This window comes from Brienomyrus brachyistius, chromosome 3 (assembly GCF_023856365.1).
Source record: "Brienomyrus brachyistius isolate T26 chromosome 3, BBRACH_0.4, whole genome shotgun sequence".
Taxonomy (NCBI): domain Eukaryota; kingdom Metazoa; phylum Chordata; class Actinopteri; order Osteoglossiformes; family Mormyridae; genus Brienomyrus; species Brienomyrus brachyistius.
In genome coordinates this window covers 10,475,633-10,500,010 of record NC_064535.1, presented here as the reverse complement: position 1 = coordinate 10,500,010, position 24,378 = coordinate 10,475,633, and the positions used below count along the sequence as shown (strand labels likewise).

General features: G+C 40.0%; 1 protein-coding gene across 2 annotated transcripts in view; it reads right to left on the bottom strand.

The window, feature by feature from the left end:
* LOC125739013 (ankyrin-3-like) overlaps positions 1–16,766 on the bottom strand; it is a 77,532-nt gene extending 60,766 nt beyond the window's left edge. For both annotated transcript variants that reach the window (XM_049008618.1, XM_049008619.1), the window contains exon 1: positions 16,350–16,766. In XM_049008618.1, coding sequence (XP_048864575.1) covers positions 16,350–16,466 — 117 coding nt within the window. In that variant the 5' untranslated portion in view covers positions 16,467–16,766. The remainder of the gene's footprint in view (positions 1–16,349) is intronic.
* Between the last annotated feature and the right edge of the window lie 7,612 nt (positions 16,767–24,378).

The following is a 24,378-nucleotide window of genomic DNA, read 5'->3' as shown; positions in this document are numbered from 1 at the left end:
AAAAAAAAGAATGCAAATCAGCAAACGATAAATCATATGTTCATCCATTTTCCATACTTGCTTGCCCTAGGCAGGGTTATGGGGGTCTGGAGCATATTCTGGAAACTACAGGTGCAAGGCAGGGAATAACCTAGGATGGGGCATCAGCCTATCACAGGACACACTCATACACGGGCCATGGGCAACTAATTCTCCTTTGCATGTTTTTGGACTGTTTGGGGAAGACTGTGGGCTGTAGGGACCCAGGGGAAACCCCATGATCACACAGGGAGAACAAGCAAATTCCACACACGGAGCGAGGGCTCGAAGCCGGGTCCCAGAGGGGCGAGGCAACAGTGCTGAGCACTGTATCACAATACAGATTACAGTAAGTTATATTATATCCATACAGATATTATTACTCATGCAGACAATAGGCAGCATCATCCAATTTAATCTCTAATACTAAAAAATACATTTTCAGACATTTTATGACTTTTAATTTTTAAAAACCATTTCAACTTTTTAAGTCTCCATAGATACGTAGGTATTTCGGTTCACCTTTTCAATTTATGTCTTAATCTTTAATTGGCATCTAAAAGTAATTAGGAGTCTTTTCTGCCTCGTATTTTCCAACATCGGCTCAAGGACAAGTGGGTGTAGGAAAATGGATAAATGAGTAGGAGCCTTTTCTGAGTGTTTTCATTCATAATTCCACATACTAAATGGTCTCACTGCATCAGCAAATTGACAGTGTGCTGACATTCGTAAACTCAGCTTCTGCAATGGACTGACCTCCATTTTGGTTGCATTTCTGAAATAGGAACATGTCCTGCAATCGATAATCTCATTGGAGATGGGCCGCTGGATAATAATAATGACAACAACAATAATAATAATAGCAACAATAATAATAATAATAATAATAATAATAATAATAATCCAGGTTAAAATCTGATGGTTTTATTGGGACAATTGGAAGCTATATGCTTTCTGTTCATTTCACGTATCAGTACTTGCAATTTCTGCCTCAGTATCATTTTCATGAAAGCTCTGTTCCATTCTTCCAATATGCATTATCCAATCAACAATTCCTGCCTATACATCCGTTCTGCTCTCAGTCTTATAGTCACTTGCTACTGATGGCTCACTTAAGTTGGTAGCGCCCGATTCAATTATCTCGCTCGCCGGGAAATGCACAGTACAGCTTCTTGGAAAACAACCCCATTGCCAATGTTGTGTTTTTGCTGTTTCCGTACTATTTGCAGAGTACATACTATGAAAGATGCTGAGGCAGGAGTTAGCGTGCGAGTCGTCTTTGCTGAGCAGACTGCTGACTCCTTACAGGTTGAGTGCATGTGTACTGCATAAATTTTAAGTAACATTCCATCAAACTGAGATTAGTATTATAAATAAATAACATACCGTACACCAGCCTCAACTGAATTCTCGGTGACAACTGTATGGTTCTGCAGTCTTAATTAGCATTTTCAGTTTGTGCAGCATTCAAACCATAAAAGGATTCCAACAAGACAAGTAGTTCATCTGAAAAACTGTACGGCCATTTTACATCAGGTCTGGCAGGAACACATGAAATACTACCTCTGTTTCATCCATTCATCCAACTGTTTATCCTTATCAGTGTCATTGGGGGCCTAGAAACTATTCTGGGATGGAATACACCCCAGACAGGATGCCAGTTACCTCTTTTGTATTCATAATTATATGTAGCAAAGCATGCTGTTTGTTTGGAAGCTTACTTGGAATACAAGCTGCATGTGCCCTAGTAGCTAAAGAAACAGAGAAAGTTAGAATGGCTATATTGATAAGTGCCAGGTGATTGTGAGTAAGTCCCTGAAAAGATGCGAATATATTGCCAATTAACTCCAAGATGAATGAGGGGGGGAAAATAATAATGGAATTTAATTGTGCAACATCACCTTTAAAACCAACAGTTAAGTTTCAAACATAGAACAAAAATGCATGATAAAGAAAAAAAACATGTAAAACGCAAAACCTGACTCTTGAGCATGTTATCAGTTTTTGAAACTCATACAATTTAAGTTACAGGACACGGGCAGAATAACCAAAACACCACTAGAAGACCGACTTTGCCGTAATGCAAGTGAATGTAGTTATCAAGGTGACTCATTTTATACCAGTCGCCACGCAGCACTATGTGTCAGATCCTGAGATCTGACAATCAGTACTTTAATATGTGAGGTTTCAAAGCAACGTGGGTAACTAGCAATGTTCCAGAGAGGCCAAGTCTTAACTCTTCGACAGGGACAGAGCAACATTTGAAAAGTGGCTTCAGAACTTACCGCAGAACTGAATCAGCACGTCTGTGTACACTGTGAGCTTCGCAAAGCTGAAATTTATGGCAGAGCCGGCATTCAGAAACCTCTTATATTCAAGGCTAACGTGCAAAGATGCATAGCCAGGTGTAAGGAGCAGAACACCTGGAGCCTTGAGAAAAGATGACCCTGATTGTATTGAATATAATGCAACGCCACTTGCAGTTACAAATTAGCATTGCAGCCATGGATTTAAGCCCCTTTTACGTCTCAGAGATAATACAGTATTACTCTTTTGGACTCCAGCTCTTGCCACTTAAGGCATTTCACTGAAACACTAGAGCTCTGGACTGAAGTTTTTAAATTAATTGCATTAAAATATATTCTATATACTATCATTTTATGGTGTCATGGACGTACATGCCTGTGTTGGCAGTTGGTCTTCTATAAGCCAGCATGCTGAATCAATGCAAGTACTGCAAATCTGGCCTGGTGAGAGCCGTTTGTGGCTGTGGTATTTTAGCTGACAGGGCCTTGTTCCACATGGCCACCCCAGCTCCCCCCCCTTTTGCAACAGAAACCACACCTGGATAAAATCAGAAGCTTGCTCCCATTTTCTAGTCCCATTAATGACTACGGCCAAAGACCTAGAACAGAATGGATTCTTCCACAATATGGCAGCCAGACTTGTCAGTTTTTGAGGGATGTGCATGACGAAAGGATCCTTTGCTTGCAGCTTGCAAAAAGTACATTGGAGAGTTTGTGTTTCCACATGTCCCCTCATGCTCTGCTTTTAAGGCATACACACAAGGTTGAGAACCATGTTTAGGGTCCAACTGCAGGAACAGGCCATTTTTCTAGCACCCTGGAGCATTTTTTAGTAGGGATGGAGGTTTAAGGGCCTTGCTCAACGGTCCAGTGGAGATGTCACAATTCCACCAAAGTCCGGCCATGAACTGGTGACCATCTGATCACCGGCACAGATTCCACACCAGCTCAGTCACACACAGCCCCCCCCTCCCACCCCCACAATAATCATGATGATAGTGATGATGATGCAGTAACAGCATCTATGACACATGCACTCACATCACACAGAAACCAATACCGTGAAGGTTATCTCCTTACTAATACTGCAATGTGTCAAAGGTTAGGGAGATACAATGTCAAATGTAATGGGGCAGAAAACCAAGCTCATTCACCGAGTAGACTCCAGTGCATGTCATATAATCACAATGCGAAGTTTAGAAATAATCTGGTTACACAACATCCAGTGCACTGGCATTGTCCTAGATGTGATTAATAATCTCTGCCAAACACCCTAAACATTATAAAAGAGAAAAGCCATACAGCAAGTCTTACTAACCTTTGGGCATGTGGGATCAGTTGTATCATGTTGTCATGCCCTTATCGTTCGATCCTCTTGTGTGCCACCATCCTCATGTTATCTGCTGTTTCTGGTTGTGTTTAACTAGTGTGGTGTATTTAAGTGTGTGTCAGTGTATGTTTCCTCAGTCCGGTCATTGGCGTCGTTCCGTGCCCCTGAGTGTGTCCATTCTGAATAAACCCCTATGTTCACCCGACTCCTGTGCCTGCGTCTTCCTGACACATGCTCATATCAAAGAAAACTGAATGCAGAAAATGCACATATCCTGAATCAGTGGAATACCCTTAGTCTATAATGCATTGTTGGAGCTTTTAATCCTGCCCTTGCTTTCCGTGTTTGGCATTGGGTTTCCATCGGGCACTTTGATTTCCTTATGCTATCCAAAGACTTGCGGTTTAGGTGAAATGCTATCTCTATTTTGCCAATAGAGCATATGCGTGTGCTTGCCCTGCTATGGACTGGGATCCTGTACGGGTTGTACCCCTACCTTGTGCCGCTTAGATAAACTTCAATTCCCCTCCCCCAGCCCTATACCAGATAAGTGGTTAGAAGACTATGGATAAATTGTATAATTTTGATTAATATAAGTGTCATTCCATCACAGACGAAGTACGGCTTGCGTATGCTTCAAAATACCTCGTAGCACAGAGGCTACGTGCCTGTGTGTGTTACGTTTACAAGGCGTCCAGGTGTTTAGAGACGGACTCCAGATGTTCTGGCACAGATCACGGCTGCCGTCTGTCCTCGCCTAGCTCGTCTAGGCAGGGTATGAATCGCTTCTGACCATCACTGAGAGGGGTACTCATAACGATGCATGCACACTAGCCAGTCTCTCCATTTTTACTATTAAATAAAATAATTTGATTGGTTAATTCTGCCATCCATGTTTATCATTATTTTAACTGATTGTGTAGAATTTTATTATATTTTCATACTGATATTACCCAATCTGAAATATTTTGCAATCCCATAACAGAAATTCAGTTTTAATTGCAAATACGCAATTCACAGTTAATTTTATTGATACAGTAGTTTACTTCATGTACAATATATTAACGATTAAATAAAAATAAATAAATTGAAAATGCTTTTAAAAAAAGTCAGCTTCATTCATCAGTACTAACCAAAGCAGAGAGATATCTTGAAAAGGGGGGGGGGGGAATCACAAAGATTTCTATGAAGCCGTCAGACCCATATTTGGCAAAATGATAACTGGCAGCAGGGAAATCATTAGGTTACAAGAATTATGACAATTCGGAAAAATGCTTCCTCAGTACAACCTGATACTTCGTGTTTGCAAGCAGTGACTATTAGGCCAGGAAGAGGCTTGTGTTTAAGCTTGCGGTTTGGAGCCCCTGTTCGTACACTGTGTGCCTTTTATACACTTCTGGCTTGGATTCCACTTAATGGATCACAGCTCTCTCTATATATGAGGCTGTGTATTCATCTATTAGGGGATCATAAACCGGGAATAGAAGCGGGAATGGGGTGGTGGCAGAGCAGCAAGGTCGGCTTGGACTCTGATAGGCTTTCTCTACCTACCGATTAGTGGAGTAAACCAAGCTCTTCCAGATATTGTAGGGAAACCTGCCTGAATACTGTTCAGTAGCGTAAATTAATTGCCTACTATCACTAATGGCAAATGTAAACAAGATAGAAGAGAAGGAACGACTGGGAATGCAAGATGAGAAGTTCAGTTAGAATGACGGACATTTTACATTTTGAATGTAGTAATCCCAAGTACACCCTTATTATTATTTTAACAATTAGCCATGCTAATTTCACATACATAAATTATACCTAAATAAAAGACCCTTGCCAGCCTCTGACCCTGTATTTCCCAAAATAGGGTTTTGACCTTTTAATGGATACTATATGATGTCCAGGTCTCCTACTAATCTTCTCAATAAAGTATTTAGAGTCAGTACCGGTCCAGCCTGATGTGGCAGCCTAGGCGAGCATGACTGCTGGTGCCCCTCATCTGAGGCAGAATGAACCTGGCTGGCAAGTCGACGCCCCCCCTCGGAACCCGACGCCCTAGGCGGCTGCCTATATCACCTATAGCAGTGATTCCCAACCAGCCCCGTTGACAGTAATAAAAATTGCAGTTCTCATATCTTCAGTTTTGATGCTGACTCATTAATTATTATAGCCTGGCTTCAAATAGTTGCTGGTAGACAAATTTAATACTAAACCCCAAATCGTTTTGATCAGTGATGTTTGTAGCGCAAACTAGCCCACTAAAAATGAAATTGTATAGCAAAATTTGAAAGAAAGCGAATGAATTGTTTTCACCATGTGAAAACCTCAACCACAGTAATATTGACTCAATGGAAGCTAGAACTTAGAAACCTTACATTTCGTGAACAAAACCATCCGACTGAGGTAATATAACACAGCATGGAATCCAGTGAATGGAGAGGAAACGCTTCACTATGATGGATGATATGCAGGGGATCGATGACTTTGAGAGCGGGTTTGTGGATTGGGCTGACTCACCTCTCTGCAGTTTTCAGCAAAACTGCAAGGACTTAGTCTGCTGTTAATGACTGACAACGGACTATTCCTGTGTACAGTACCTGAGGAATTACTTTCAACCGTTTTCAATTTTGAGTTAATGTACTTCTAATCAGGTGCACAATACAGGAAGTCCCCAGGTTTTCAAATCTTTTTTTAAGACGAATTTTTAGATAAGTCGTAAAAATAAAAACATGGGCCATTATAATAATTATAATAAAAGTGATAAAACAGCAACTACATACAGCACTGTGCTGTACCACGAGCGGACGAATTGCTGAAGCCAAGCAATGTTTTCATGAGCGTCACAAAATATGTTATTTAACGCAAATTTTTCGATATACTATTTATTGCAGTCTATCCGTAAGTATGAATTGTCCGTAAGTTGGATATGTGGAGTTGGGATCTATTGCATAGATTTGAATTTTCCCAAAACCCTTCTCTAGCACCCACACTGAGGGAGGAAAAATTATGAGAAGCCGATGACACTTGGCTTACTTGAGATATTGCCACATAATTGTTGGACTACGTGTGCTTTAAAACTATCCTCTATCAGTTTCAGTTTGACAAGCAAATAAGCATCAAGTCTACTGTCCTAATACACTGTACTGCTGGTAGACACCATTATATTACACAGCATGATATAACAAAATAATAATAATAACCTGATCAATAATACTACATGGCCAAACCTATAAATTACGAAACACTCAAAGATTGCTAGCACTACTCAAGCTGCAGAATGCTAATTGAACAAGACTGCTGTTTTTTTTCCAGTCTGAAAATAAGCAGACAAGACGGTCTGTCATGGCAATATGCTGATGATGTGAATTTATCCTCTAGTAGGTTGTCAGGGAGAATAGGGTAGTCACTACTAGAGCCACTGTTTCAGTTTAAGTAAACATCTTAAAGCGTGTTACATCTTAAAAGAATCATTCCAATTCTCAAGTAATGTTTTCTGTCAGGCTTCTGAATTAGCAGATGAGATTTGCCTGCTAGGAATAATCCCACTGCACTGGTCTAGCTGCTTCCTTAAACAGCTCAACATCTTTATGGAAAAGATAATAATGCATGATTATATCCTTCCTGTCACTGCACTGTAACTGGGTCAGTGTGGCAGCTATGGGAAAAAATCATCTAGCACAATGGAAGGCTAAAGCATATCCCTTCAATAACGATTCCATCTTTGTATCAGAGAATGAAAGGTTCTCATTCCCTTACTGTCTTTGTACCTCGTCTTCATTCACATGCGCAACTATACCTATGTAATAATGCCCCATTTCTTTTATGTGGTGCAGTATCACAGTCAGTCAAACATGGTCCTGCGCTCTGCGTTATATATGGCAGAGAATGCTGCTACAACAGCATTTCATTCCACTGAACCTATATTATACCATTTGTCTCTCAGGCCATAATGATGCAAATAATGCATTTCAATGTTATAATTAGACATTTTTTTTATGACTGTTGTAGAGCCGTGTGCATGTGAAATGATGAGTATGAGCAGTCATGCAGTCTGATTAAAAGATTAACATTTGCCTTTATTGCTGGGAAACGGACACAGGTCCCCGCAGAGAGGATTTAGGGAAATCAAGCATAATAACAGACCGCAGGCATTACAATAAAGACCATGTCTTTAAATAGCCAAGCGGAGCCTCCAAAAGGGGAACTGAAAAGGAAGCCCAACCATGACTAAACTGGGTAGCATGTGGTCATAATTGGAAAGTCGTTGGTTCAAGGCCCACGATGGGCAGAGTGATCTTATTCTCGGGCCCTTTATCGAGGCCCTTCACCACAATTTCTCCAGGTTTTGGATAAAAGTGTCTCATTGATGAATATGAATAGAAGGTGATATCTGCAAGAGGAGAGCTGAATTTTCCTCCCAGTCCAGGGCAGTCCTAGCTGCGGCAGCAGAGCCCCTGCTGATTGTGCAGTGACATTCCCGGAGACTGGGAGCCAGCATGCAGTACGGCGTGCGGCTGGGGAAGCTGTTTATTATTCTACATTTTCATTTTGCAAAGTTCATTTGACTTAAAATTGACATGAATACAAGTATGTGAAGTGAGGTTTTGTGTTCTGACATTGATGCCTAAGCATTACAGCATATCATGGGACACCAAGTTGACTTTTTTTTTTTTTTTTACATTACTCTAGATTAGCAGCAGCTAGTCAGTGGGCTAGCTACTGTAGTCAGTGGGCTAGCTAGTCAGCCAGGTAGTGAGCAATGTTTGCGGTCTGTGGTTTTCCCATGTTGGAGGTGAGAGGAGGGTTTTGCTAAACATTCTGTAAAGATTTTAATAAAGACACACATGCTGCTCAGGTCCCATAAAGATTTATTTGGTCTCTGGGTTAAGAGGGTCCGACTTATGGACAACTCGTACTTATGAACGGACTACAGGGGTAGGCAACCATAATCCTCAAGTGCCGATATCCAGCAGGTTTTCTATCCTACCTGGTCTGTGACAAACCACACCTGATCTCAGGCAGTTAGAATTAACTATTATTATTAAAAATTTGAGTTAAATACAATGGTTCATAACAACAACAACAACAACGTTGACCTCAGGTATTCACGCAAACCACGCTACCTGATTTGGATGATGAGAGGGAGCATTGTGAGCGCTGACGGTTCTGTTATTAATACATTGCAGTATTTTCCAACCCAGTCTAATGGTACCACCCCCAACAGTCCAAATATTTGTTCTCTCCCAGCTCCCAACACACTTGTTCCTGGTATTTGGTGTTTTTGATTGGCTGGGAGATGGGAGGGAGCAAAAATGAGGACTGTCTGGATGTCCTTGAAGACTAGGTTGGGAAATACTTCATTATAAAAATTCAAAAAAAGAGTTTGCATAGTGCCATGTTATTGTACAGATGGCAAGTCACAGATATGCAGCAATGTGACATCACTACCATTCTACCCACATCTCAGCGGTGATTCTCTCCTCACCTCCTGTCATTCGATGTGACTACCTTGTGACTAAAGAAAATAAATGAAGTCTATGGGAGATGTTGCTCCACTTTCACACATTTCTTAATGCCAGACACCATCTTTCTAAAGAACCTTGTGAAAAAAGTTGCATACAGCTGAAATTTTTTCGCCTGCTGCTTGTGTCATTACCTAAATACAACCAACCTGCTGTATACAAAGAACATTTCAGATGCTTTACAGTCGCCCTTGATCTAGTGCTGCAGGCCAAAAGATATGAACCTGGAGCAAACTCCTTGTACGAAGCCGTGGACATCGTATGCAAATGTGAGCACTGAGAATTAGAACACCCTCTCAGGCTAGAACATCAACAGTGCAAAGTAACTGATCATACGAGTCAAATAGACAGTCAGTTTCTGCCTTAGTGTCCTCTACATCTCTTTCGATTGACTGTGACCCTTCTCTGCACTCCACAATGTGTCCCACTGTGGACCGCAGAAGAGGTGTGAAACTGCTTCGGCTAGAGGTCGGAGCATTGAAATGGAAGCACAGATTTACGATGGCCAGACTCACAGGCGTCTGTTTTTGCGAGGTTCAGAGCTGAGACAGAACGAGAAGGACACCACTCCACCTACATCACTAGAGAGGTATGTTTATGATTCTATGCCACAGCGGTACAGGGTTTCCCCACAGCAAGGTCAGCTTGCACATGGTAGTTTTTCTGCATAGGATAGAGGACAGCACTAGCCATCTACTGCTTTCACATTACGGTGCAGGCAAGAGGATAGATGATCACTCAGCAGGCATGACCCCTACAGATATCACAGCCCAAGCACTTCCTGCCACACCAGACAGCATGAGTGTGCAAGTACTGTTCAGACACTGTGCAGTGCAGTCATAAGTTTGTTGCATCCCAGCCGGGTACCAGATGAGCAAACTGGCAAGAGTTTGGTCCATGGGTGACTTTTGGAGTGTCACCTCAATTTGAGCATTCTGGAACCAGATGCTCCATCCCAGACCTTCAACTGAACATTTCCAGAACACCTGCAGAGGAGGTGTGTACTTGCTTCAAGGCCACTGACTTGGAGCTCAGGCCTAGGAAAGTGGTACCTGGCATGCAGTTATGTGGCTTTCCTTGGCCATATAATTTCAATACAAAGAATGTTGACAACAATCCTACAGTAGTACACAGGACTTCCTGTTATACTCCAAAATGCCATTGGCTGTGTTCTTGTGCAAATTCAGGACCACAGTGAGTGTGTCCTTATAAACTGTAACACGGCCTGGTTTGGTTCCTGCAGTGGCTCAAACCGACAGTCCCTCCAATGAGTCATTAATACAAAAGCAGAGATTTCCAAGACCACTCTACCTTCTCTGCTGGACACTTACAATGACCACTGTATCCAGAGGGCTACTGGCATCACCAAGGACCCAACGCAGGCCTCTAACAAACTATTTGCTGCTCTGGCATCTGGTAGGAGGTTCTGCAGTCTGCAAGTCAGGACACTTTGACCTTTAACATGTAGTCACATGCTCTCTCACATCAAATGATTGACTATTGTGTGGACCAGAGGCACCAGTACGTTGCCTGGTTCCGACACTTACTAACAGCCCCAGCCCCAGCTCCTAAGTCATCTACAGATTCTACAGATATTCTTGCTGTTGTCATACATTATAGCAATTTATATATCAAGACAATCTCATTGTGGACTGAAAGTGGCGAGAAGAGACCACCTATCGGTCAGTTTAAGTAGGCCTCAGTCAATTTGAGCACACTCTAGCATGAATTCCCGCACTTAAATTCACGCAATGGCATTCTTTGCAAATATGTGCCGTCCATCAAACAGGAAAAAACTACATGCCAGGTTCCATTTCCTGCAGCACTCATGACAAAGGCCTTTATATATCTGTAAGGGAACACGTTCAGTGGTCATCTTGGTTCTGAACACACAACAAACGGATGTTAGAAAATCTTTCGGGCCTTACATATTATGAGACATCTACAAATGTTGCACAGAATTTGTATTTTGTCAGTCTGAACTCACCTGTTTCACAAGAATGGAGCCCCTCATTTCAGATGATTGCAGCAGAGACATAACAGAGTTGCCTATTTTATCACAGAGAAATTGATATATGCTAGCTGTAATACAATATGTCACTTGTTATGTCAAATTGTTTCCTTTTAAATATCAGCATGCTACCTTTGTAGCTCAATACATCTTCGAGGACTGTATCTGACAACGCGGCATTGCATAAGCTATTCGCGGCGACCAGGGTGGACAGTCCATGTCAGATCCCATAAAACGGCTATACAATCTGTTTGATATTAACCTCTCGCTACCCTTTTCAGTTGGATGCGATGGTTGAGAGTCTAAAATGCGGAATGACCAGCTAGCCAAATATATATCAATCAGTATTGGTAGAGGCTGGAACGTACCTGCTATTGGTTGAGCCAGTATGCAACTCCAGTATGCAACTCCAGTATGCATACTACCACAGTGTTCAGCCCCTGTGCACGTCATTGTGCATGTCTGTGAACATTCTGATGAATTCCAGTCCATTTAAGACCCCTGCCATCCCAGGTACCATAATAGCATATGCTAATAACCATACCTCCTTTATACTTTATGAAGCAACCCAACACTACGCTACAGTACGCTACAAGTATGTCATTCAATGTGACTACCATAAAACTAAAGAAAACTAAGAGAGTCTTTGGAAGATGTTTCATACCAGAAGTGGTATGAAGACAAGAAAGTGTATGGGTTTCATAAGGTGAGAGGTCTGGTTCTTCTTGATGATCCTGCTTAACAGGTGAATTTGGCACCAAGATGGAAGAGCCCATTTAAGAGGATGGATAAAAATGGGCTGATGAATGAGACTGCAGATCTAAAGAATGATTTAGAAGTAAGTTGCACTGAAAGTGCATAGAGGTCTTCGGAATTGGCCGCCTATAAACTTCTGTGCAGCACTGCAGCCTGGGGTCAGAAATAGCCCCGGGGGCAGATTTACAGGTGCTATCACAGCTTTGTCAGGAACCCTGCCTTATCGTCCCCCAGCACCGCCTCCAATCCTGAAAGCATCGGGTCCATCGCCCCCAGTAAACAGGCAAGAATCAACTGATGTTTCACACTGTGTCTCCAGCCATCTTAGTGGCGAGGACTAGATCCAGAACCATGTGCTCTGTTCAGGTTTGTGGAGAGAAGGCAGGCGAGCATCCCGCTTTGAGGGCACCTCTACTCCTAAAGCATAAGTGTCAGTATTTCAGACATGAACTTTAAGGACATTGTTACATGAGTTTACTGGCTGATGTTAAAGTTTCACCATTTCTTGGTTGTTTGACTCTGATGCCTTTTTATGCATTATGTTACGTAGTGTTGAGTATTTATGTTCATTACTGTGTATACTTAACGTTTGCACATTTCATTTCTCATGTAATAAACTGCCATTCAGTCATTTTCCTAAGCTTAAATTAATTGTTATAAAACAAGGACATATCTTTATGAAAGAAGGGATGACTTTAACATTAGTTCTCTTTAAGTGAAACACATTTATTTTAAAATGTGGAGCGAGTGGGTGCCTGCTTTATGCCTTTCTGTTTTCTAGGACAGAATCCAGGTTTGCTGTGATTTAGCAGCATATAAACAGTCATTAAACATGAATGGCCTCTGGATTAAGGGAAACATTCATTATTTTTTTGTAAATTTGATTATTATAAAGATGCTGGTGCTGTGAATGTCTAGGTCTGAAGTTTTATGTGCATTTATACAGTAAATAAGAATATATTACTTTGCATATATATATGACATACGTGCTTTACAAATAAAGCATGAGGTAATAATCTGATACCTCAAAATGTGTTCCCTTGTTATGTTCATGTTGAATATCATTAAGTTCTCATATTGCTGGGGAAGAGGACCACATTGTTCTAATATTCCACCACTTAATAAAACAGGAAACTATTTGCTTATAGATCTATACTTCAGTTTTAATCAACATTACATTATATATAATAAACACAGTGAAAGACACACAGTGAGAGAGCCTGAATAAATTAAAATGGGAAATGCTATTCATGGGTATCGGATTTGATTCAAAATGCACTGCATGTAAACCTAGACAGTTAGCGATCATAGGAAAGAGTAAAATCAGGATTTCGTCCACGAAGACAAAGCTGAGAGAAGACAAGGAACACAGAAGGCATTTCTGCACAATGCGCTCTTCTGAGCACTAATAATAATTATGCAATCACGCAATAATGCATGCAGTCTCGGAAGGAACAGCTGGATTTCTGATTTCTCCAAACAGCTGCAAAGTTCCAGGGAAACTAGCCATCATACTGTACCTCCGTATACCATGAAAAAACAATGGCTATGAAGCCCTGCACTGCCAGATGACCTCTAAGGAATGTGGCATACCCTACTGCGTGCTTGGCACTGCTTAACATGCTTGTACACAGTCCTTAAACAACAGATTAATCAATATAACCAGGTAACACACTCATATGAATAATAAAGTATGCAAATATACCTTCTCTCCCCTCTATACTCTAATTATTCTACAAATTTCTAGCACCTCAGGCTAGAAATCTGAGGGACGCAGGTACGAACCTCCCAATGCAATTTGGGGTAAAGTTGCCATATTGGAAGAATGTCAAGCAAAATGTTACAACTAAGAAAAACAGAGTGAACAGAGGCCACTGCATTCCAGCATACACTGCACGATCCAATAATTACTGCAAACAGCATAGTTAACTTTGTTACGGTGCAATTATAAGACTTAAAAGAGTAATAATTCAGCACACTATCTCTATTCATCATCCAGAATACACAGTGCCTGCAGAATGCAGAGTAACAGCAAGAAATACACACAAATTAGAACTTGTATATGCCAGCAATCTTCATTAGATGTGGAGTCAAACGTTTGATCAATGCACTCTCGCTTATGGTCAAAATGATCTTCTTTCAGTCTGACCTATATCACTGACTGTTATATGTTATAATGCTGTAGTGAGAATACGAGTTCATAGAGCAAAGAGCCGTGTTTTCAAAGAAACACTTCAAGTGAATTAAAACACAATGGAGAAATTAAATACATACATATTTTTCCATCCATTTTCAATAATTAACCATTTATGGTTACTGTAACCTGTACTACAACCTTATGCAGGGCCCTCATGGAATAAAGTTCCTCTGTGGACTACAAGAAGAAAGTCTAAATACAGACGCTCCTCTATTTACGAACTTCCAACTTACAAACTTTCAGACATACAAACGAATAGGACTATAAGTCCAAATTGTGTTCATTGGGCTCCCGTTTCCTGTCCCCAACATCAAAATTTTTTTCTGTGCACCAACTCCTCCTAGCAGCGTAGCGTGCGTACTCCCAGCATCCTAGTTCTTAGTACTTGCGTATAACGTTCAAATGATGTTGAATAACGACTTACGAACATTTCAAGTTACGAACGGCCGTTCGGAACATCTCATTCGTAAGTAGAGGAGCGTCTGTATTATTAAGTTACCAAACTTAGGGAGAATACACAAATCTATGCAGTGCTGTACTGTATATATTTCAGGCGTGCGAGGCTGGGAGAATGTTGCCTGCAGAGCCGCTATTCCAACTTGTATTTTTGTACTAATTTGAAAGGAAGCTGAACTAATGTCACCCAACACATGACATCTCATGGCTCTGCAGCCACTCCGATTTCACTCGGCTAAATCAGTGTGTGTGTATATATAAACACTCAGAGATTCTTCATCTATCAAAGTGCTGTCAGTCTAATTGTGTTTTTTCTTGGAAGCGGTACATCGATCCGTAGCCATGTGCCATGATCCTGGAGCCAATCCCAAGAAGCATAGGGTACGAGGCAAGGTATGAGAACACTTAATGGGAACCAGTTCATTCCAGTGGAAGAATAAATCTACCAAAAGATATGCATAAATGGTACATTCATGTCATTTTTACATTGCTATACAAAATTGGGGTTCCATAATAGTTATTTAAAAAGTCTAAGAGAGTATTTGTTTATTCCTGTTAGAAATCATTCCAGATCAGTAAACAGAAATCAGATTTTGCTCTCCTCCTATTTTTGCTGCCTTTGGGCTACAGTGTTTACTGCTCATTATTGAGTGTGTGCCAAGACACATTCCGTCACAGCTGTCAAATGACATTCCAAACCCTTCGCTACTGAGGTGGAGTGACTCCAGATACAATTTGGCTTCGGATACCTAATATGATATAATTCAGGTTTGCAAATGAGAACTACAAGAGTAAAATGGGGGAAAAAAGCAGGAACAGCCAAACTCATCAGGTACAATGGTAACCAGTAACGGTGACCTTTGCTTTCTGTTTTTTTAGAGAAAGTAACGTTCAATTCATCATTCAGAAGCACTCAGGTTACTGGGCAAATCTGGACACTAACTTAGCATGAGCGCAGGGCAAAGACATCCCTGTCAACCGCACATTTTCAAATCTAATTAAATGCACGACACCTAACATGTGAACTATGAATGTATTTAACATAATTTCTCATAAAAGAACAGCCATCACAAAGATTAAAATTAATAATGGAAGACAATCACTTACACAATAAAATACTAGGTCTGTATCTTATTCTGAATGTCAGTGAGTTGGGTATTTCTGCAAAATAATCAGATCTAAATCAACAAGGTACTGCCTATGTTCTGTGGTCAAAGCAAGGACACAGGCAGAGTCTTAACCTTGTGTATTACTAAAGATAAACCACTATCTTATATTGAAGACAAAATATATTTGACATTGGTCTTCAGATATATAAAGTAATAATTCAAAGATTTATTTCCATATACAAAAGAAAAGCGCTATATAGGTACTAGCGTCTTAATCGGTACAGCATGCATATTGCATATACATTGCTTTCCGAACGCACACGCATTATTGCACAATAAAATCAGTGTCCCTGGCAAATGCTTTGTTTGTGAAGCACATGCTTTAAATACAAATAACAGCATGGAATAATCGTTGATGTGAACAGTAAAGCCTAGCTGTGCTGATGCACCATTTCTGGAGCTCACGTTGCTCTCGGTTAAGCAGGTAATTCCTGTATTACACATGGAATTGGTGAAAAGTTAGTATGAAACAACGACAATTGCTAATGGATGTGAGAGGAGTTTAACGGCTTTGATAGTGTGTCCTTTGAAAGACCCACAGTGCGTGCATGCAGGTGTCAGCGTGGGGGGGAAAAAAAGAAGAACCTGTATACCTTTTTCTTTTGATCCCGCGATTGTTTCCTGCTTTTCCTCTTCTTCTCCTTTTCATCCTCAGCTGCATTGATATCTATATCCCTATTCTTCTTTAGCTGGGAAGCTGCATGAGCCATTATGAAATGCTAGCAAAATCCTTGTGAAGGTAAGTGACTAACACGGTGTGAAAAAGGAAAGGATCCCTCCAAAGGTTAAGGTGGGAGCAAGGAGAAAATCTTGCGCGTTCTGTGTCACCCAATGCACACTAGCCAGGAAGAAGATGCTGTGGGGTAGCATCACCAATATGGGCGCCATCAGTTTGTAGGGAGACCACGTTAGATTATTGCTGGATTTCTTCCTATTGCTCCATTGCTCCACCCTGAACCTGAACCAATCCTTACGATGCAACGTGACTGTAAACGCAAAAGGCAGCCAGAGCAGAAAGGCAGTATCGTGGCTGGGTGCTTTACCACGAGCTGGACGTACCCATGTCAGGGAACAAACGGGGGGGAGGGGGTCGTTTGATAATGATGCTACACGGATTAGTGCACACTGGATGGGGATGTGTCTGACAGAAATTGATTGATTTTTGAGTAATATAAACAGGACATTTTCCTCTGTTCTAGTTATTTAAAAAATTGAGGGAAAAAACATATTAATGCACCTCTGTAAAACCTACAAAAATGGTGCAGCTCGACAAACTACGCCGATAAACCAATAAAAGGAACCAATTTTAGAAACAGTTACCTCATTCACTCATACTATGCTCAAATTGCTAATCCGACACATGTGGTCAAGCCAGAGACTACAGAGATTTTAATTTATTATGGCCTACTATTAAATTAAAATGCCAATGAGGCAATTTTTTTTCTTTCAAAAGATTCCCTTTTTTAATGTATTATAGCAGGATGTGAAACAATAAACCTTTTCAAATGTTTTTGCATCAGGAAATTGATTTGTTTTTGATAGGTTTTTGGTTTTGTTATATTTCAGTGTTCATAGGTGCTAGAGTGGCCAATTTTCTTCTGAATAATTCGGCAAACTTCAGTTTAGTTTATTTTTGTGGCCTCAGATGATTTCACACACACACACACACACACACACACACACACACACACACACACACACACACATACACAAGCACACAAATAAATAAAGCATCTTTTTTTACACTGCAATAGCAGTCAATGTCAAGGGTGGAGCCAGGACCAACAATCATGATTTGCTCATATCATATTTAAGTAGATTTAAATGGTGTTGCTAGGCAAGGGCCAATGACATTTAGGGGGTGTTTCAAGGAACACACAAAGGTGCCAACGCCAGATGGCTTTTGCATGAACGCTGATGCACAGATAGCGCAATGCCAAAAATATGCCTTTAAATCAAAATCAGGTTTTCAGTTTAATAAATGCACAGTAAAGAAAATATTTGGCATCCCACTAAGTATATTCCTTGGAAAATGAAATTATTGTGTAAAAATAGTTCACTATTGCATGACGAAAAACTGAAAACTAACTTAAAAATTGAAATTACAATGGACTTTTAAGAGACCTCTTGCAGCTAAAACTTAGAGGGAGTATTCCACTGACAATAGAGTATTCTTAATGCTCGCGTTTCCAGTATTTTTGAGGTTCTATGGGACACATCTATTAATGCATTCCAAAGTAATAGCTGAAATCTCCACAACACACCTGAAATTTGTAATGTGGTGCCTTTGCATATTCTTATTATTAAGGCAGAACAGAGAGAGTTGAGTTGAGTTCTATTTATTAGCTAGCTTGACATTTTACATACACAAATAATGATACTAATTCTCTTTATTCTATGGGCACCTGACTTTGTACTCATAACTCCTATTAGCTATTTTTACAATCACTGTACTTGGTAAACTTAGTTTTTTCTGTTAATGTTTTTCTGTTAATTGCTTTGCTTGTTATGTTATTAATCAGATTTGATAAATATGCAACAATATTGCTCATGGAAGTGGAACCTCTGGTAATCTATGAAAGTGTGTCAGCTGCAAGTTTGGTAGGAACTAGATCAAGACTAAACCCCCTAAACATACATGGAACTCCGCCAATATTGTTTAACTAACACTACGCTGATTAGCTTGTATCAATTTAGCTGTGCTCTGTCTTGTTAGTATTAAGCAATAGTGGTCAGAGCATATGTAACTATCCATCCATCCTTTTTCCAAACTGCTTATCCTACTGGGTCGCAGGGGGTCTGGAGCCTATCGCGGAAGCAATGGGCACGAGGCAGGGAACAACCCAGGATGGGGGGCCAGCCCATCACAGGGCACACTCACATACCATTCATGCACACATGCACTCCTTTGGGCAATTTAGTAACTCCAGTTAGCCTCAGCATGTTTTTGGACTGTGGGGGGAAACCGGCGTACCCGGAGGAAACCCCACGACGACATGGAGAGAACATGCAAACTCCACACACATGTAACCCAGGCGGAGACTCAAACCCGGGTCCCAGAGGTGTGAGGCAACAGTGCTAACCACTGCACCACCATGCTGCCCCCTCATATGTAACTAAAAGCATACAATTAACACTGATACTTCGTTCCATAATATAACACGACCAGTTTCAGTAATTGAAGTTTTGAAGTCTACCAACTCAGTAAATGTAAATGATAAATGTAAAATCAATGTTGTCTTGCCAAGTTGGACAATTGAAGATATTATGCTTGCACATACACCTGCAGGGAGTAATGCAGAATAAAAATGAAACACTAGTCTCCTAGATAGTAAAGAAAATTGCATGTCGGACAACATTTTTTGATGAACTAGCCCAGGTGGCTCCAGTGCCCCCAGTGCTGGCGGTGCTCTGCCGATGGGATCTATTGAGTTTGTATTCATCATGTGGAGGTTCATGAAGAGCTTTGGTGGCTTTCTGCAAGTGCGTTTGGAACACCCTTATAACAAAGCTCTGAAAATGTATATTTCATTTTTATTGCTATAATTATCTTAACATACTGATGTAAACTTTTAATAGAAATATTTGTTACATATATTTGCTCTATAAAATACAATATATTTAATATTAGAATGAACAAAAATATACAGGATATAAGAGCATATGAAGCTTTAGTGCCCCAGGCTGACTGACCTTCAGATTGTCTTTTATCTTTTCTATATATCTGGGGAACTGAAATAGCTCAATGTGCACAGCTAAGGTCATTTCTATACAGGGAAAAAGGCATTATGGAAGGCTAATGACCGTCAAACATAAAGATCTTAAAGTCATGTTTAAATATTCACTTTAACTATGATCTAGATGAACAATGGATGTTTAGCAATTCATTCAAATTCAAATTCAAAAAAACTTTATTTGTCCCCAAGGGGCAATTTACAGTAAAAGGCATAGAGGAACAGTGCCCACAGATAACAGTTGTAACATTTAACACAATAGATGACAGACAATAGACACACAATGAACTATGGACAATAACAAATGACTTTAAATATATAGACTTTTTAATTCAGTCATTAAAATCATGACATTGAAAAAGTAACCATACTGTAGTAAGCTCCTAAGTTGAAGAATATAGTCAACATTATACGTTTGATTACACTGCAGTACACGTTGAAATTAACCAGTTTTGGCTCATGCACGAAAATGTAGTTATACAAAGTAACTGTTTGAAATATTGTGTGTTCGGGATATTCACATTTCTTATGCGCTATCCAGTTGCATTTAGCTGTCATTGCTCTTTAAATGCTGCCAGTGACATTCAAAGAACTGCTAGGCTTGATAAACAATCTTAATGGCACAGCCAAGGTTCCACAGTTGAATTTTGTCGCGATGAAGTAAAACAGTGAGTATTGCCAGTGATAATGTTACTTTCCAAAATTAGCTGATAAAACATATTTATGCAGATGGGGGCTACAGTATAAAGCCCCCCTGTGTATATTGCAGCCCATTGCCACTTAACCAAATGACTTCAGAAGGAAAGAGGGACATTGACAGTACTGTTGAGACTGGTTCAGTATACAGTGGCACCATACATTCTCTGCGGCTTCTGTCTAGCTAAAGCATACATTTTCGTTAGAAGAAGATTTTGTTGGTAATAAGTGTGAGGGAAAATCCCAACCAAAATCAGTAGTATTTACTATATAACATAGTGTTTATTTTTTACCATTGGTGGTTTGGATTTATTTATAAAAGTACTGCCATTGTATACATATGTTCCATCTATCTATTTTTTTGTACCTAGTTTTCTATTCATGGTCACAGGGGTCCAGAGACTTTGGGTGCAGGCAGGGAACAACCCAGGATGGAATACTAACCCACTGCAGAGCTCAATCCCACATCATTCACACCTAAAAGCAATTCCATAGCTTCAATCAACCGCATCGTGTTTGTGGAATGTGATGGGAAACCAGAGAACAGCATACAGTAACATACTGTAGGGAGAAGAGGCAAACCCCACACCCATAGCACTACGGTGGAGACTTGAACCCAGGTCCCAGAGGTGTGAGCTAATAAGGCTATTCACCGTGCCACCACACCAGCTCCTCCACACAGGGCTGTGAAATAAAAACTAATATTTTATATAATCAAAATCAAGACACAGATACACAGGTAAACTGCAAAATGGCCTAATTAGTTCACAATTCTCAAATACCAAAGCTAATGTTTTGCTAAATAAAGTGAATGGAATTGCAGTGGATGTAAAATAAATGTTGAACAACACAGCAGCATCACTTCTACTCAGTTTTTGTTTTTGGTCTTGGCTCTGTAGGATAATCAATATATATAATATATTCTATTAAATATACAGACAGGCATAAATACATGCATAAATCTAACTACAACCCCATTTCCAAAAAATGCAAAAAAAAACAGAATGATCAGCAAATCATACAAACCCACATTTAACTGAAAATAAAACAAAGACGCCATATCAAATGTTGAAACCGAGAAATTTTTACTATGTCAAATATATACTTAATTTGAATTTAATGCCAAAAGGTTTGGACAGTGGCAACAAAAGACTGGAAAAGCTGTGTAATGCTAAAACAAAACACCTGGTAGAATATTTCACAACCAATTAGGTTAATTGGAAAAATGGCCAGTAAGATGACTGGGTATAAAAAGAGTCTCCCAGAGAGACAGAGTCTCTGTGCAGTGAAGATGGGGAGAAGTTCACCACTCTGTGAAAGGCTGTACGGGCAAACAGTGCAACAGTTTAAGAATAATGTTCCTGGATGTAAAATGGCAAAGAATTTGGGGATATCATCATCTACGGTACATAATATCATTAAAAGATCCAAATAATCCAGAGGAACCTCTGTACACAAGGGACAAGGCCAGAAAACAATATAGGTTAGCCATGATCTTCATGATCTGGAACTGCATTAAAAACAGACACGTTTCTTTACTGGAAATCACTGCATGGGCTGAGGGACACTTCCGAATCCCACTGTCTGTGGACACAGAAAAGCATTAAGCCACAGGTAAACTTGAGTTAATCCCTGATCTTTTCAATAGCTAGAAACTCCTCTGGACTAAGCTCATTTAAGATGGACTGAGACAAAATGGAAAACTGTCCTGTGGTCTGACAAATCAGAATTTCTAAATAGAAATAATATATGTTGTGTCCTCCGGGCTAAAGATGAGAGGTACCATCCAGGGTGTTATCAACGGAGAGTTATGGGCATCCATAATGGTATGGCGGTGTATTGGTGCCCATGGCTTGGGTAGCTTGCACAAATGGGAAGGCACCATTTGCTGAATGATTAATACAGGTTTCGGAGCAACATATGCTGCCATCCAGACAATGTCATTTTCAGAGAAGGCCTTGTATATTTCAGCAAGACAACGCCAAACTGCATTCTGTGCATATTACATCAGCATATCTCCGTAGTAGAAGAGTCCAGGTTCTAAACTTGCCTGCCTGCAGTCCAGACCTGTCACCCGTTGAAAACATTCAGCACATCATGAAATGAAAAATACAACAAAGGACACCCCAAACTTGAACAGCCAAAGTAAGATTTTCAGTTTCAGCATTTGATATGCTGTCTTTATTCTATTTTCAATTAAATATGACTTTATATGATTTGTAAACCATTCTATTTTCATTTACATTTTACACAGCCTCCCAACATGTTTGGAAACAGGGTTTGTACTACTTATCTTTGATTGGGTCATGGGCAGAAGGCACACAAGGCAGAAGTACACTCTGGACGGGACACCAATCCATCACAGGGCACCCCTGTACAGTCACGCACGCTACATACAATTTAGAGAGGGCAATTAGCCAAATTGCATGACTTAGGACTGTAGCAAGACATTAGACTATCTGGAGGAATCTTGAACATCTTGAATCTTGAATACACACAGAGGATTTGAATCCCTAATCGATATGCTTTTCTACTTCAAAATTATGCTGTCATAGGCTAATTTTATGTTGACATTTTGGTTAATGTACCCCTGCTACAAGCACAAATTCCCTCAAATATTATTTTTTTTATTTTGTAGGGGACGACTGAGGGAAAGAATCATTTGCACTATGTTAAAAAAATATATTTCAGAAAATGAAATTCCGATTCTACATACTGTACCAAAATTTTTTTAAAAGACGAGTATCTCAACTGAATCTAATGCATAACTTGTTGTATCATTATAAATACAACATTTATGGGTGTATTAAAAGCTATGTTGTTATTGGATCACCTTGACTTCTGGTAAGAACCACAATTCATCATGCAAGAGGGACAAACTTTTTCTTTTCCAGAGAGATGGTGAGATTACATTCAACCTGTGGTATGCCTAAGTAGGTCATTATGAGAAAATATTTCTCAAAAATAGAAACAGAAGGTGGCAGTTTTTATTGGTCCAGAATGAGCTCCAGAATGGATTGTGGCACTAGTTTTGCCATTAACTGGCAGAATCAGTAAGTGACCTAGATGGGAAAACATCAGCAATATGTGTTGTTCACGATATCGAAGCATCCACAGCCATCCCTCTGAAAGCATAACCGCAATTAACACAGCTTAGTAAGAAAGTAAAAACTAAACAAAAAAAAAAAACCTTTCAATTTGTGAATTTTTTGGCAAAAAGCAACTGTAATCCTGAGGCGATAATGTGAAAACAGCGAAAAAATAAAATGTGTGATGCACTGTTTTGTGTGATTGAGGTGTTCAGTAGAAAATTATGTATTTCCACAGAAAAAAAATGGTCAAAAACACAAATATGCAAACCGGAAGAAGAAGAGGAAAATGATCACATTTACAAATGTATGGACTCTCAGAACCCAAATGCGTGACATCACATACTACCACTAGAGGGCACTGTGGTGCTAAAAACTAGTCACCTTATGTAATACGTACATGAAAAAATAAAGTATTACATGATATAATTGCGCGACCCACGTAACACCAACGTATATGTACAAACTTTTTTATGGATCTTAGGACTTGTATTTGTATTTGGGCTCATGTCCAGATAAAATGTGAGTATTTGCATGCAGGCAGTTGTCACTGATGTATCTTCAAATGAAGCATAATTTTCATACATTAAATGCCTAATTTCTTCAAAATAACTATTTTATGTTCTTTATATCCCTGTGTTGTCAATCATCCATCCATCTTACAACTTTTTATCCCAGGAAACATGGTGCAGAAGGCTGAGGTATACCCTGGATGGGATGTTCATATTGGTTGGTGTAATAAGCATTCCATAGATTTTTCAAATGTATATTTGCTTTTCTTGTAATAACAATTCTTGTATGGTGTTTGTGGCAGCCGGTTTTTCAGATGACATCGTACAATACACAGAAATGGTCTGATTTCTAATTCCAACACATTATTGCAGATTTATGCCAGTGACTCCATACAGTAGCTGCTACATGGTTTGGTGGAATAAGTAGGTAGGGGTGTCTGCTTGATGAGGAATTAGTCTATAGCAGAGACAGGTGAGGCTACTGGGGATGGTCACATATCGTGATGGGCTGTTGCCTGTAAGGGTCACATGGATGAACAACTTCAATAATCTGTGCTATTATACATAGAGTGTGACTAACTAGAGGCAGAC